The sequence below is a fragment of the Scyliorhinus canicula genome, chromosome 14 (assembly GCF_902713615.1).
Source record: "Scyliorhinus canicula chromosome 14, sScyCan1.1, whole genome shotgun sequence".
NCBI classification, from domain to species: domain Eukaryota; kingdom Metazoa; phylum Chordata; class Chondrichthyes; order Carcharhiniformes; family Scyliorhinidae; genus Scyliorhinus; species Scyliorhinus canicula.
This window is the reverse complement of record NC_052159.1, coordinates 94,634,611-94,650,578: the sequence shown is the minus strand read 5'-3', so window position 1 is coordinate 94,650,578 and position 15,968 is coordinate 94,634,611. Positions and strand designations below refer to the sequence as shown.

The following is a 15,968-nucleotide window of genomic DNA, read 5'->3' as shown; positions in this document are numbered from 1 at the left end:
TAAGCACAGAAAATGTTGGCTATCCAAGATGACAACATCTTAGCTGCTAACTTTTTAATGGTATCTATCTGTTTTTCATATGCTTGTTGCCAGATGGAATATAATGTTAGGAAATGTGAAGTTATGTACTTTGGTAGGAAGAGTAAATATTATTTAAATAGAGAAAGACTGCAGAAAGCTGCAGCTGAGATTTGAGGGTCCTCGTGCATAAATCTCACACAACTAGCATGCACGTTCAGCGGGAAATGGGGAAGGCAAATTAAATGTTGGGCCTGAAAGAGAATTTTAATGTTAAAAAAGGGTGGTCTTGCTATAACTAAGGCAGAAGTTAGACCACACCTGGAATGTCCTGTGGACAGTTTTGATTCCAATATCGAAGGAAAAATATGCGGGCACTGGTGGCAGTCCAGAGAAGGTTAACTAGGTTGAGGGTATGGAGGGATTTTCTTATGAGATGAGGTCGAGTAGGTTGGGCCTGTATTCATCGGAGTTTAGAAGAATAAGAGGTGACTTTTCGATTCGCAGGGGGCTTGACAAGGTAGATTCTGAGAGGTGGTTTCCCCTTGTGGGAGAGTCCAGGGCCAGAAGGCATAATCTTGGGGTTGCCCATTTAAGACCAGAGATGTGGAGGAATGTCTCAACCTTGCTCCTCGCCGTGAGGTGTGGTGATCCTGTCAGCTCTCTCCCTAAAAGGGGAAAGCAGCCCATGGTCACCTGGGACTATGGTGACGTTACCTGTTTGTAGTTGGCTGAAGATAAAGGAATTGGTCTAAACATGAAATTCCACAACAAACAATGCCATATTTACTCCTGTTATACAGAATTCCGCAATCACTATGTTGAAATGTAAAATAGCAAATTTCAGGAGCATGCCTCCTAAGTTAAAGGGAAATGTTCTTTTGTGCTGTGCTTTCCAAAATACATGACTTTTGTTCTGAAGAAGGAATCGATTTTATTTTTTCCACCCAGTCTCAACATTGATCATCCTCATACCAAATATTGCACTAAGCCATGCTTCCTTACTAACACTGGCACAACTTCAAAGAATTCAGAATGTCCAAATCACCGAACAGCATGGTAGCACAGTGGGTAGCACTGTTGCTTCACAGCTCCAGGGTGTTCTGCCTGTGTCTGCGTGGATTTCCTCCAGGGTGCTTCGGTTTCCTCCCACAAATCCCGAAAGACGTGCTATTAGGTGAATTATTCTGAATTCTCCCTGTGTACCTGAACAGGTGCCGGAATGTGGTGACTAGGGGTTTTTCACAGTAACTTCATTGCAGTGTTGATGTAAGCCTACTTGTGACAATAAAGATAATTTCATTACATTACAGATCATTCTTTCCCCAAGCCACCTCTTAATATTTTTAAGATGTAATTTTTGTGTCTGAAACCATTGTGTATTTTGAATGGAATGTACTTTCTGACTGCTTCAGTCTTGTTGTCCAAAATCTGATTTATGAATTTGTGGATAAAAATAATGCTGTTTCAATTAATTTAAGTATTTCATCTTAATGTTCAAATAATAAAGAGCGTAAACAAATTTAGTCTATCTTTGCAATGATGTGGAAGAATGCATTGCTGAAGTAGTCCAATTGTATAGTTTGAACATTTAGAAACATTGTACTCGTTACTGTCTTGTGTTTTCATTTTAGAAATTGCTTAAAACTGGGGAGAACAGCTGGTCCCTCGCAGAGTTGGTACATGCAGTGGTCCTGTTGGCACATTATCATGCATTGGCAAGCTTTGTCTTTGGAAGTGGCATTAATCCAGAGATGGACCAAGACCGAACAGCAGCCATCAGCAATTTCTGTCTTTGCGATGCCAGTAACGAGAGAAACGTGGAAGACGTCATATTTATGTGCAGCAGTCCTGGGGTTAGTGTCGGCAAACGGAGTTATTCACTAATATGAAATAGACTAATTAAAATTGTTAATTCATTTTTAAATCGTCTTCTCCATCTTTTTAAAAGAGATTATTTTATTGAATGAAAAAAATGATAAATTGACCTTTATAAGTTGCAGACTTCTTGAGATAGATACATTTTTTTATTTTATCCTTGGGGAATTGTAATTTTCAAAACCAGTTACACAGTAAATTTGAGTGTTCAGTTTCATTCCACTTTATGTCTATTCTTCTAACAATCTCCATTTTATGCTTGAGATTTTCTCCGCACCCCGTGGTGTGTTTTGCAGCAGCTGAGATGGCCTTTGGCCGGTCGCAGGAGCTTCTGGTCCTGCCATTATCAATAGGTTTTTTGTTCACCTGATGATCCCACCGGCAGGAGCAGCTACAAAATTTTAGCCATTAACACCGATCATTATCTTTCCGTTTTGTTACTGATTTGAGCCTCTGCACATTCCTTCCACGAGAAAGAATAACTGTACAATGAATGGAATGGGATTAAATTTAAACCACAAAATTCTAGATAAGTTGGGGGGGAAAAAAGAGTTGGATCACTTTATGATCTAGACCAATAGGACTGAGAATTTTGTATAAGGCAATAGTTAGTCCACATTTAAACATATTCTAACCTGTCCGGATCCTATTTATAGGATTTACAGTGCAGAAGGAGGCCATTCGGCCCTTCAAGTCTGCACCGGCTCTTGGAAAGAATACCCTACCCAAGCCCACGCCCCCACTCTGTCCCCATAACCCAGTAACTCCATCCAACACGAAGGGCAATTTAGCATGGCCAATCCACCTAATCAGTACATCTTTGGACTGTGGGAGGAAACCGGAGGAAACCCACGCATACACTGGGAGAAGGTGCAGACTCCTCACAGACAGTGACCCAAGCCGGGAATCAAACCTGGGACCCTGGAGCTGTGAAGCAATTGTGCTAACCACTACGCTATTGTGCTGCCCCATGGGGACAATTGGTTATCCCATGACTTGTTAAAGAATATTTCCCCCAATGAGGGGGGCCAGGCAATCATTAAATAGAGCTGGCCAGTGTGGTACCAGCTAGCGAGAGAACCAGTAGTGAACTGCTGGTTGCTGTGTAAATATTGTTGTAAATAAAAGTTACTTTCTGGTTGATTCTAAATTTGTGCTGGGCTCATCGTGGCTGTCAAAACTGGTGACGGAGGTTGTAATTGGATTGCTGTCTATGCTGCTGAAGCCACCTCCGTGGACTTCTGTTGGATACAGGTTGGGAGTTTTTTTCCACTATTGCATCATGCCTCTTTTCAGACTTTTGGATGTATTTGATGCTGTGCTCGAAGTTTGGAACCAGTACGCACAAAGTGTGTGTTACTTCTGGGAAAACATTGCTGAGTTATCCAGGCTATGCAGGATTACAGAGTACTGTGAATATGACGCCGCCTTGTCAGAGATGTTACGAGACCGGTTGGTTTGTGCCATCAACAACACGACCTCCCAGAGGAAACTATTAGCCGAGCCCACATTGACTTTTCAACAGGCAATCTAGGTAGCATTTTCCTGAGAGAGCACTGAATGGGGAGTGCAGGAGTTACAGAGAATGCCCAGGAGCGTGCCATCTCCCATCCGGAAGCACCTCCCTGGATCCCTGCAGTGCCTTGGACAGGGTGCCGGAAAGGCCCATGGCAGTGGCTGTTGGAAGTTCCTTCCCAAAGAGACCTTCTCTAGATCCCATGGATGAGGAGACAGGGAAATATAGGACCTGTAGTCGCCGGTCGTTGCTGCATCAGAGGGCCAGACACTCTGGCAGAAGCAGGGGCTAGCCTGGGGCCCATACTTTCCATTTCGATGAACCCGAGGATGACTGCCTGCAGCTGAATTTCGTGGGAGCCCCCATTAAGGTGACTATATGGGTGAATGGACACCCTGCTTGAGTTGGACACTGGCGCAGCGGACTCCGTGGTTAAGACGTTTGACTGTATCAAGCGGGATATTTAAGCCCTTGCTTTGACTTGTACGTAGTCCAGGTTGGCCACCTATACTGATGAACATTTTTGACATTCCTGCGACTACGTTGACCCCTGTGGTTTACTGATGCCAGTCGGGAGATCTCCCACTCATCGTGGTGCGAGGCCACGGACCCAGCCTGTTGGGTTGGGACTAGTTGCACCATTTATGCCTGCAATGGCAGCCCATCCTCCAAATGGGTTCTGGTGGTTTAGCTGAAGTACTAGGAAGATTTCCAGCCTGGTTTGGGCAAGATAAAAGCAGCCATAGATCACATTGAAGTTGGCCTGGAAACCACGCCACAACACTATATATTTCCGGGCAAGCTCAGTTCATCATGCCTTGCTAGAGAAAGTGTAAGCAGAACTCGCTCATCTGGAGTCCCTGGCTGTGGTCAGGCCCATCCGTTTTGCCGACTGGGCATCACCGGGTAATGAAGCCAGGTAACACGCTCCACTTATGCGGCATTGGCACGATGGTACGCCACAATCTGGAACAGGAGGGGCATTGCCCTTCTCTATATCTGCCTGTCCGGCAGTTTGTGCCCAGAGACTTTGGTGTTATTCTCCATTTTCCACCGCTGCTCTGGGTCTTTGGCTTTATCCTTCAACAAACGGGGCTGCATTCAACATGGCATCTAAACCACATATGGCCCAGGAGGCTGCTGCTTCGACAGATTTCTCATCCCCAGAAATCACAACAGCTACCCGATATAGTACATGCTCATCCTCTAAGATCGGCCTTTGGCAATGTGTTTATGGCCTGCTGAGGTTGCTATAGAGCCCCACGAAAATGGAGAATTGGTTATGGAGTTTTTTTGACACTACTTCACAAATTAGCCAAGCGTTCTGACTTTGGCCCATTCCTCCCTGAGAGGTTGAGAGATCGGTTGGTGTGTGCCATAAAAAATATGGCAACCCAAAGGAAACAGTTAATGCAGCCAACTTTCGATCTAAAAAGGGCCATAGAGTTGTCGCTCTCCTGCAAGAATGTGGAACAGGAAGTTCAGGAACACAATGGTTCCATCGACTATGATGTGCACCGCATCGGCCAACCTCCATTTCAACGAACAATGCCCAAAGATAGGACTTGCACAACCCAGTCCCCTCCAACAGCGCCATGATCAGACCCACTAGCCAGGGATCGCCACAGCCCGATGGCACATCTCCCAAAGGATAGTGAGTGCCCACATCTGTGTTGTGCTTGCGATCGCAGGAAGAGTGGTCGGCAAAAGCACCAGAATCGCCAGCGAGCACGTTGCCCTGGCCAGGTGACAGAAGCACTCCAAGCCTGGGCTTTGTACATTGCCCCACCCAAAGAAGATGACAGTTAAACTGAAAGAAGCCCAAATAAGAATGACGTCCAAGTTAGTGGTCACCCCTTTGGTATGGAAATTGACACACGGACTGCTGCTTCAGTTATTGGGCAGCAAACGTGTCATAAGCTTGAGGGAAACCAAGGCCTCCTGGCTTGCAGTATACACCGGAGAACTGTTGATCCATCATTTGGACCAGGGTGGACCCTGTTAGCCATGGACTGCAGTTGTTCCTGCTACCACTGGTAATATTGCAGGGACCTGGACCTCCTTGGGTGTGACTGGTCACAATGACACCGCTTGGACTGGCAAATCTTCCAGATGGGTATGAAGTCTTCTGAAAGTATCCAGATGTTTTCCAGGATGGCTTGGGGAAGATGTCTGAAGCTAAAATCTCGGCCTAGTCCAGTCCCATACGTCCTGTTGTTGAAGGTGACTGACTAGCTGAGCCACCTGGAGACCCTGGACATCATCGGCCTGGTCCAGTTCACAGAGTGGGCAGTGCCACTGGTCCCGATGCTGAAGTCAGACAAATCCATTTGCCTGTGTGGCGACTATAAAATGAAGCTGGAGCAAGACTTTCAACACCCATAGGGGGCTGTTCGAGTGGAGTTAGAACCTTAACACCCATAGGGGGCTGTACAAGTGCACCCAGCTTCCATTCAGGGTGTCATTAGCATATGCAATTTTCCATTGGATGATGGAAAACATCCTCCAAGGACACCCTAGGAGGACTGTCTACCTGGATGATGTACTTATTTCAGGAGCTAGCAAGAAGAGGTCCTTCAGGTTGCACCCAATGGAGGAAAAAGTCTGGGCCATCGAGCGAGCCTTGACATCCAAGAATACGACAGAACTGAGGTCGTTCCTGGGGTTGCTAGAAGTTTATCCTGAACCTGGCTACTTTGTTGGCCCCACTTTTTAACCTTGTAGCAGGGTCAGTTGAGTAGTTTGGCTTCTTCCAGGTTGTAGAGTTATAGGCCATGTTTCGAAACGATGTCCCTCTGTGATCTTTCATTACTTTATTGATTTTCTGTAGAAAACTAAGGGTGGGATTCTCCAGCGGTGGGATGCTCCGTTTTGCCGACAGCTCGGGGATTTCCCGACGGCGTGGGGCTGCCCCACAATGGGAAACCCCATTGACCGACCGGCATAATGGAGCATCCCACTGGCGTGGTGAGGCAGAAATGCATCCCGCCCCCAGTCTCAAGCATTTTCCCTACTTGCAGATAAATTTGCAGAAGGTTACTGACCTGGTGCTTTGTCCTTTCTCTTGTAAGCGCAAAGCTGTTCAGTACCTTTTCAAACTGATGCTTCCAGAGCTCCCATCCTTGTCCTTTCCTCAGACTCCCCTGTATTTTGAAGGGCAGTGGAAGGGGCTGTTCAATGATGTAGACATCTTTACCAGTTCTATTAATGCCTACTACCCAAGATAAATGTTCATTTCGTCTTTGCAAAGTAGAATTTCTCTTTTCAAACGTTTCTAGGTTTTTTTTCTATAATTTCCATAGTACTAGTTATTTTAAACTGCTGCCTCCAACACTGCCAGTGTGGTTTGGATTGTTATTCTAAGCTCTGTGTTGGCTTCGGGGTGAATAAGGTTCCTCTACACGGTGAGTGACTTGGACATGGCCTGTGTTGCAGTTTTTCTTCAAACATATTTATTTACATTTACAACCAAGACCCTATGGAATGAACCATTACTGTCTCTCCACAGAGTCCCATGGTCACCTGATCTGATGTCATGCTTACATCATCATTAACATCACTGTCTAATTAACATAAAACATTCTACAGAAGATAACACCTGATTTTCTGGATTGAAATTCTACACTAATCCTCTGATCTGTGCCTGATCTCTTGGTCGTGTGTTTGTTCTTTTCAGTATAATTTCAAAAGACATTTCCTTTAACAAGTACTTTGCGAACTTATTTCAAGGCCATATTTCTGAAGATTATTATTCCCCCTTTTGTGCATTTTTCATTTTTAGAATATTGCATTAGGTTCATAACACTCCATACAGCGGATATAGTGTGCCTAGAATTCTGTAGCTTCTAATTGAGCAAAAACATTTGGTGAAGTAATTCAAAGCATTTGCTTTCTTAATCTTGGCTAGAATGCTATTGTCCTGTAATCCAGAATAGTTCTAAAGTATTTATTTATTGTTTTGTAGACTTCAGATTCGGTCAGTGAGTTGGAGGCTCTTATGGAGAGAATGAAAAGACTTCAAGAGGAGAATGAAGAGGCAGAAGCGTCACAAGAAGAGATGGCAACTCGTTTTGAAAAAGAGAAGAAAGAAAGCCTTTTGGTAGCCACTGGAGGTAATCTCACCATTATTTGCAATCTCAAGCTTATCGATCTTTTATTTTTTGAAAAGTTGGCAATTCTGCTTCATAATGGTCTTGCCAAATTGATCAAGGTTGTGTTCTCAGTCAGAGAAACATAGAACGATCATGCATGTTTGCACCTTGCAACTCGAGTCAATCTGACTTTGATCCCTTATTAAAAAGGTTTGCACAGCGACTAGTTAACTGCCTGTCATTAGGAGACAGGAATGTATTGATGAAAAAAAGCCTTCAAATTTTGTGTAATGGGGAGTTTCAAATTTTATTTCTACAGCTGTGCAGGATTATAGTTGCATAGATTGTGTAGTTGCGAATAGCGTGCACAGCTTTGGGCAGTGAAACATTAGTCTGAGCACTTTAATGTAAGTTTGGGAAAAGATGCACTGTATACTTTTGCACTTCTCTTGTTCTTTCCCCATGGTCCTGCGAATGTTTCTCTTTTTGAAGTATTTACCTAATTCTCTTTTAGTAATTATGATTGAACTTGCTTCCACTGCCTTTACAGGCAATATATTCCAGATCATGTTAAACTGCAAAAAAAATTATTCCCCTTTCCCGATTGATTTTTTTTTGTTGCTAATTTTCTTAAAACCATGTCCTCTGGTTACTGATCCTTCTGGCAGTAGATACCAGCCTAAAATTGCATGCAGATAAAACAGCAGGAGTCCACCAGGTAATGTGGTTGTAATTGTTTAATAATGAAAACAAAGTGATGACAGCCAAGTGTCTTTAAGCCATGACATTAGGTCAATTACAGTCAGCAGCAAAGTAATCCTTTATTTGAGGTTGCACACAACCGAGCTACTTGTCAGCTTAGTGGGAATCAGCAAATTCCAAATTAATATTTGCTTAGTAACACTGCTTGGTTACAACAATCTTCAATCATTATTTCAAATTGCTTTGTGGATGTGGTGTTCTTCATATTGACTCTCGTAGGAACAGTTTAATCATTCTAGTTAAAACAAATGCACAGTGTGCGCTGAGGTTGACTCTTGTTTAAAGCCAGACCAGTATATTAATGGCTAACTGACTGAGCTCCTGAATCTTGAGATAAATACAAAACTATGACCTTCAGTGAGCCAAATAAACCACAGCATTCCTAGATTTACTCTCCCAATTTATCTCGATCTCTGGGGACTAAATTTTGTCTTCGTTCCTAGGGTTAAGGGGAAGAAATATCAACCAGTTGCTGGAATGGCATGCTTCTTGATGTCAATTGGTGACAGAATGAGGGTCAATTGTATCATCTTTAATGCCAAATAGCACTTGTTTTGGCTAATAGCTAATAATCACGTGGGTAAGATCTCAGACACTGACATTGCCCTTGTACAAAAAAGCCTGGATAATTGTCAGTGCCTTCAGGAGAGGGAAGAAAATAAAATATATTGTGCTCTTGCCTTAGAAACCAGGATTGTTTTTCATTCTATTTGTCTCTAGCATCTTTTCATCATTATGCTAACTGGCAAATCAAAGCTAGTCATATGTCTTTTGCTTGAAACCTCTGGTAAAGCTGAACCAATCTAAAACATTTTGTTTTCATTGAGAGTCTTCTGGGTTTCATTTAAAATAAAGTATGTGGTTCACTGAACAATTGGCCAGTTAGCTCAGTTGGTTGGACGGCTGGTTCATGATGTGGAGTGATGCCAACAGTGCAGGTTCAATTCCCATACAGGCTGAAGTTATCCATCTTGCCCCTCGTCTGAAGTGTGATGAGCTTCTGGTTGAATCACCACCAGTAAGCTCTCAAAAGGGAAGAGCAGCCTACGGTTGCCAGGGACTATGGCAACTTTCGAAGAACAAATTGAGGCTTGTTTCATTCATACAATTTCAGGCTTGCCCTGAAGGTTTGTCTTTACACTGCTGACTGAAGCCCTAGGGTGCTGCTCGTTGCAATAGGGCCTACATTCAGATGAAAAGGTGCATCTTGGTGTCTTGGAGCACAGCAACCTTTTTTTGCTTTAGCATTTAATCCAATGGTAGAAGTTTTGGGGACATTAGATATAAGTAGCTCTGAGGCATGGTTCTGTTCTGAATCGGGGCCAGTAGAATGGAACAGAGTATGAATGGAACTATCCAATGAAAACACAATATTTTGAAAAAAAAACAAAAAATGCTGGACAATCTCAGCAGGTCTGACAGCATCTGTGGAGAGAGAAGGGAGCTAATGTTTTGAGTCTGAATGACTTTTTGTCAAAGCTGGAGAGAACTTGAAATAAGATGAGATTTATACTGTCGTAGGAGGGAGTGCACAGAGCAGTGGGGCTGGACAGAGGGCCAGCGATAGCGAAGAGAGCTGATAGTTGCACATTAAGAGATCAGAATGCATTAATGGCAGTGGCATAGTGGTATTGTCACTGGATTAGTAAACCAGAGACCGAGTAATTCCCTGGGGATCTGGGCTCGAATCCCACCACTGCAGATGGTGAAATTTGAATTCAATGAAAATCTAAAATTAAAGTCGTAAAACCCCATCTGGTTCACTTCCTTCCTTTTTAGGGAAGGAAATCTGCAGTCCTTTCATGGTCTGGCCTATATATGACTCCAGAAGCATAGCAATGTGGTTGACATTGCCCTCGAGGGCAATTAGGAATGGGCAATAAATGCTGGCACAGCCTGCAACACCCACATCCCATGATCAAATTTTTACAAGTACAAATGTAAGCAAAGGACAAATAGGAACAGGGAACAACCCTGGTGGGGTGGGGAAGGGGATTCTGGGAACAGCCTCTGTGGGGGGAGGGGAAGCAATGGTGAGGGAAAAACTGAGAAATTAAAATAAACTACTAGTAATAAAACAGGGGTGAAGGTGGAGGAGAGAGTTATCTAAAGTTGGCCGGACAGCTTGCCTAATGTGAGGTGCTGTTCCTCCAGTTTGTATTGGGCCTCACAACATTGCAGCAGGCCAAGGATGGACATGTGGACATTAGAGCAGGATGGTGATTTTAAATGGTGAATGACGTGGAGGTCTGGGTCTTGCTTGTGGAAGGACCGAAGATGTTCTGCAAACTGGTCACCCAGTCTGCATTTAGTCTTTCCAATATAAATTAGACTGCATTCGGAGCAGCAAATGCAGATTGAAAGAGGTACAAGTGAAGCACTGCCTCACCTGAAAGGAGTATTTAGGCCTTTGATGTTGAAGGCCCTTGATGTTGAACAGGGAGGTGGTAAAGAGGCGGGGGTTGCACTTTCTATGATTTGGATGGTAAGGTGCTGTGGGAAGAGGGTGAGGTGTTAGAAATTGGGAGTGATGGAGGAGCGGACCTTGGGAGGAATTGTGAATGTAGGTGGGAAGGGATTGGACAGGAGGAAGGAGTATGGAATCAAGATGGGAAGAAATTAGTTCAGTGGGGCAGGCACAGGCTGACACGATAGTACTACTGAGAGAGTCTTGTTTGTTTGTGGCTTTTGGGGAGGAGGTAGAATCGGGCTGTCTGGGGTTTGGAGACTTCAGGTTGTAAACTGTGGAGGGAAGATCTCCAGAGAGGATCAGGTCAGTGACAGTCTTGGAAGCAATGGCTTGATGCTCAGTGATGGAGTCATGGTTCAGGTGGAAGTAGGATGAAGTGCCTGAGAGTTGGTGCTCAGCCTCTTGAGGTAGAGGTCAGTACGCCAGACAACAACAGCCCCACCCTTGTCGGCGGGTTTGATAAGGTCCGGTTAGACTTAAGCGAGTAGTGCAGCAAATTTAGAAGTTTTAGATAGGATTAGTTTGTAAGGCTGTATTTTGTGAAGAACACTTATAACGGGAACACATGTCTCTACAAGTACAGCTGGTTTCCCACCTTCTCATCTGGGATAGTAATGTAAAGGCCAGGGATGAGCAAGAATACCTAGAGTGTCCAGGAGAACTTCTACTGCAATGGCTCCAGTCCAAAAAGAAAGGAGGCACTGCTGGACCTAGTAGTTGAGTTGAGCCAAGTGGATCAAGTGTCAGTAGGGAAACATTGAGGGGACACTTAGGTTGGCTAGAAAAGGACAAAAAGCTTCCAGAGTAAGAATTATTAATTGGGGGGAAAGCTACCTTCAACTGGGTAAAAATGGATCTGGTCCTGTTTAATTGGAATCCAAGATGAGCAGCAAAACTAACTGAACAATGGGTTGTCTTTTTTAAAAACAAAAGTAGTTCAAGTATAGTTGAGGTATAGGGAGAGTTGGGGCAAACAAATCCAGAGCTCCCCTGATGACAAAAGAGATGAATATGAAGCAGAAAGGGTGTGCTCTTAACCAATGTCAGGTGGATAATATAACTACCTAGAAGGTTCAGAGGAATTGAAAAAGCAAATAAGAGAGGCACAGATAGCTTATGAGAAGAAGCTCGAATCCAAAAATCTTCCATACACATGTAAATAGTAAAAGGAGGGCTTGGGCAGTAAAAGAGAAGACTGGAACTGATTAAGGACCAACAAGGAGATTTGCGTGCTGGACTTATTAGAGAATAAGATTTAAGTGATTCTCAATTGTGATCAAATAGAAGACAATAAACGATTCTTATTTGCACCTGAAGTGTCAACACAAATTTCTACTGAGTATTAGTGTTCGCAAGTTACATGACTGCAGTATTAGCTCAGGAACATGGTGGTCTGATAAGACTGGTTGGATAATATTCCCTTAAACTTGACAATGTTGTGCTAGCATTTGGCAGCTGTTTATGAGCCATGGAAACCACATGTCGAGCTGTAATGGCAACACCAGGGCTTGGCTTTTCCTAGACCAAAAGTTAACCATTAAATCTCCACACTCAGTCCATTCTCTCCTATCCATGAACAGAGTGTAACAAGTTACATCAGCTAGATCGACAGCGGTTTTGGAAGCTCCCAACCTATATTTTCACATAGCAGTCCTGTAAACCCATTTTGCTCCCACTTCCCGAGGAACAAAAGGGAGGAGAGGGAGAAGGGCATGACTGTGAAAATAATAGAGGAAATGGAAGTAGTATGCTTGGTAGAAGAAGAGCCACTATAGAACCCAGATTTAGTCCTGTTCACTGATGGTTCCTCTTTTATTGACCAAGCTGGGTGGGCAGTTACAGCCCATACGAAGTATTAGCTGAAGGAAGTTTTCCCCCAGGTACATCAGCAGGTACATGCAGGCTGACTTAAAAGCATGAACAGAAGCTGCAAGAAAGGATGTCTCGAGGCGTGATACATTGGTGCCAACGGATGAATGGACATCGTGTGACAATCACCAGGCAGGAATGTTCCCTTCCAGTCGGGGAACACTTCAGCAGTCAAGGGCATTCAGCCTCTGATCTTCTGGTAAGCGTTCTCCAAGGCGGCCTTCAGGATGCGCGACGATGCAGAATCGCTGAGCAGAAACTGATAGCCAAATTCCGCACACGAGTACGGCCTCTACTGGGACCTTGGATTCATGTCGCATTACATTCACCCCCCACCATCTGGCCTGGGCTTGTGAAATCCTACCAACGGTCCTGTCTTGAGACAATTCACACTACTTTAACTGTGTTTATCCCTCTCTCCAGTCGCTCCATCTGGTCCTGTAAAGACTTAATTACCTGCACAGACTCAAATTTGAAGTATCGTCTTGCATCGTTGACTTTGTCTATATATGTGTTTCTGGAACCCACCTCTTCTTTCACCTGAGGAAGAAGCTGTGCTCCGAAAGCTAGTGTTTCGAAACAAACCTGTTGGACTTTCTAACCTGGTGTTGTCAGACTTCTTACTGTCTTCAAGTGAATGGAAGCTGTCTTCAAGTGATAGGAAGCTCCCAAAGAATCCTGGCCACCAAATAGATACAAGGGCTTCATTTCATAGAAACATAGAAAATAGAAGCAGGAGGAGGCCATTCGGCCCTTCGAGCCTGCTCCACCATTCATTATGATCATGGCTGAGCATCCAACTCAATAGCCTCATCTCACCATTACCACATATGCTTTGATCCTCTTCACTACAAGTGATATATCTAACTTTCTTTGCTTCCTGAAAACATACAATGTTTTGACTTTCTGTGGAAGCGAATTCCACAGGCTCACCATTTTCTGGGTGAAGAAGTTTCTCCTCGTCTCTGTCCTAAATGGACTATCCTGTATCCTCAGACTGTGACCCCTGGTTCTAGACACTCTCACCATTGAGAACATCTTTCATGCATCTATCCTATCTAATCCCGTTATAATTGTATATTACTCTTGAGATCCCCCCCCCCCCCCCCCCCCCCCCCCAATTCTTCTGAACTCCAGCGAATATAATCATAACCGACTCCATCTCTTCCTCGTATGTTCATCCTGCCATCCCAGGAATCAATCTGGTAAACCTTCGCTCCATTCCCTCTAGAGCAAGAACATCCTCTGATAAGGAGACCAAAACTGCGCACACTATTCCAGGTGTGGCCTCACCAAGGCCCTGTTTAATTGTACCACGATATCCCTATTCCAGTACTTTAATCCTCTCGCTATATAGGTCAACAGACCATTTGCTGCCTTGACCTCCGACATGCTTGCCTTTGCAAGGAGATCCAGTTCTCGTTGCACATTCCCCATGGCCATTCAGATAATAGTCTGCCTTCTTGGTCATTTGGTTGTGGTATTGTTTGGGGGCAGGGAGGTGGGGGGTAGGGGATGGGCAGGAATAATTTGCTGACTGACTATAGACTTTTCTTTGTTTCGTCTTGTTGGTGGGTTTGGTGGCCATCTTGGTGAACCTGGTGCCATAGGTGTTGGGCGACCCCTCTTGGTGGAAATGGCTTACTTGAGGAGAGGGTCACCTGGAATGTAAAGCTGCTCCCGCGGGTCCTCCCCAGGCTCTACCTCCAGCCCTTCCTGGTCTAGCTCCTCCTCTGATGAGGCCACATGTTCCTCCTCTTCCACTTGCAGCACACCTCCCTGCTGCTGTGCCAAGTTGTGGAGGGTACAGCAATGCACCACCAGAGCAGTCGAGGCATCGGAATTGCATTTTAAGCAATCCAGTGCACCTCCTAACGACAGCCCGGGAGGCCACATGGGCCTTGTTATATTGGATCTCTGCATCGCTCCCTGACCTCTCTACTGGCATCATTACCCAGGGCCTAAGCGGATACCCCTTATTCCCAAGAACCAACCGGTCACCCTGGGGTGTTCCTCGAAGACTGTGGGGATCTCCAACTGCCCCAGGATGTAGCTGTTGTGCACACATGGCTCGAGTACCCATGGAAGCCACTTGGGAGCAATGAAGTGCTCATATTACTAATATTGCTAATTCCCTATTAGATTTGGCCTTCAGCTGGTCAGTAGGAGTTAGTGACCTTCAAATTACCACGGCAGAGCTCTGTCCTGGGGGCATTCGGTGGGACGGACATGCAGCAGCTGAAGTTGCCCCTGTTATGGGTATACACGATCTGGGGGGTGGCCATTGGGGACTATGGGCGGAGAGCCCTTTTCCCCCCCTTCCAGACTGGGCCCGCTCCCCCGGGTCTCTCCCATCTGCCCAAGCACCAGGGCAGCAGCCCTGATGCTCCCGGGTTGATTGCCTGATTTTCAAGATGATAACTCACCACCTCTGATTTGCACAGCAGCCATTGACCTAGCTTCAAGTTTTTAAATGGGTGTGCTGAAGGGCACCCGCTCACTAGGGAGCCGATTTGATCATGGGAGGATGTCGGATAGGCGCTCCTTGATTGGCCCTAATTGGTGACTATCGTTTTTTGCCACATTCTGGTGGGTCTCACCAACGGGATCAGCCCGTGTCTAAGGAAGGATATGCTGGTCTTGGGCATGATCCTGAGGTTCACAATGTTCCCGGAATGATTGAATGGTGGAGCAAACTCGATGAGAACTCTGCACATGTTGTACGCATCACTTGTATGTAGTATATGGAAACTTCCCGTCAAATATCTCGGTGCTGATATTTCCTTGGAACAAACAACAGCAATTCTCACCAATGTGGAAAGGTGGCATTGCAAATACAAAATGTTCCAGAGTAGGAGAAATTAATCACCTCTGTTGCATTATGGATTTTTGACATTAACATGGTGTGATTTTAGTAAATTCGGTAAAGGTTATTTCCTTGTCCTTGGGCTTAAAACCGTGTCTGATTTTAAAAATGGTTTGGAAGATTCAACCGGATTAAGTGAGCTGTTAAATTGCCACAGTGACAAAATATTATTATATATTTTTTTAATTCAAGAGTACCCAATTCATTTTCTTTTCCAATTAAGGGGCAATCCCATACCAGCCTCCCCAAACGGGCGCTGGAATGTGGCGACTAGGGGCTTTTCATGGTAACTTCATTTGAAGCCTACTTAGTGTTGCCAATCCACCTACCCTGCACATCTCTGGGTTGTGGGAGTGAGACCCATGAAGACATTGGGAGAATGTGCAAACTCCACACTGACAGTAACCCAGGGCCAGGATCGAACTCAGCTCCTCGGTGCCATGAGACAACGGTGCTAACCACTGCACCACCATGCTGCCCTAACTTGTCTAAATATTA

The 15,968-nt window shown here is 44.8% G+C and overlaps 1 protein-coding gene across 2 annotated transcripts in view; it reads left to right on the top strand.

Moving 5' to 3' along the window:
- The window catches only part of LOC119977843 (sestrin-3-like), a 129,666-nt gene that overhangs the window by 99,301 nt on the left and 14,397 nt on the right, over nt 1-15,968 (top strand). For both annotated transcript variants that reach the window (XM_038819083.1, XM_038819082.1), the window contains 2 exons: nt 1,653-1,874; nt 7,377-7,524. In XM_038819083.1, coding sequence (XP_038675011.1) covers nt 1,653-1,874; nt 7,377-7,524 — 370 coding nt within the window. The remainder of the gene's footprint in view (nt 1-1,652; nt 1,875-7,376; nt 7,525-15,968) is intronic.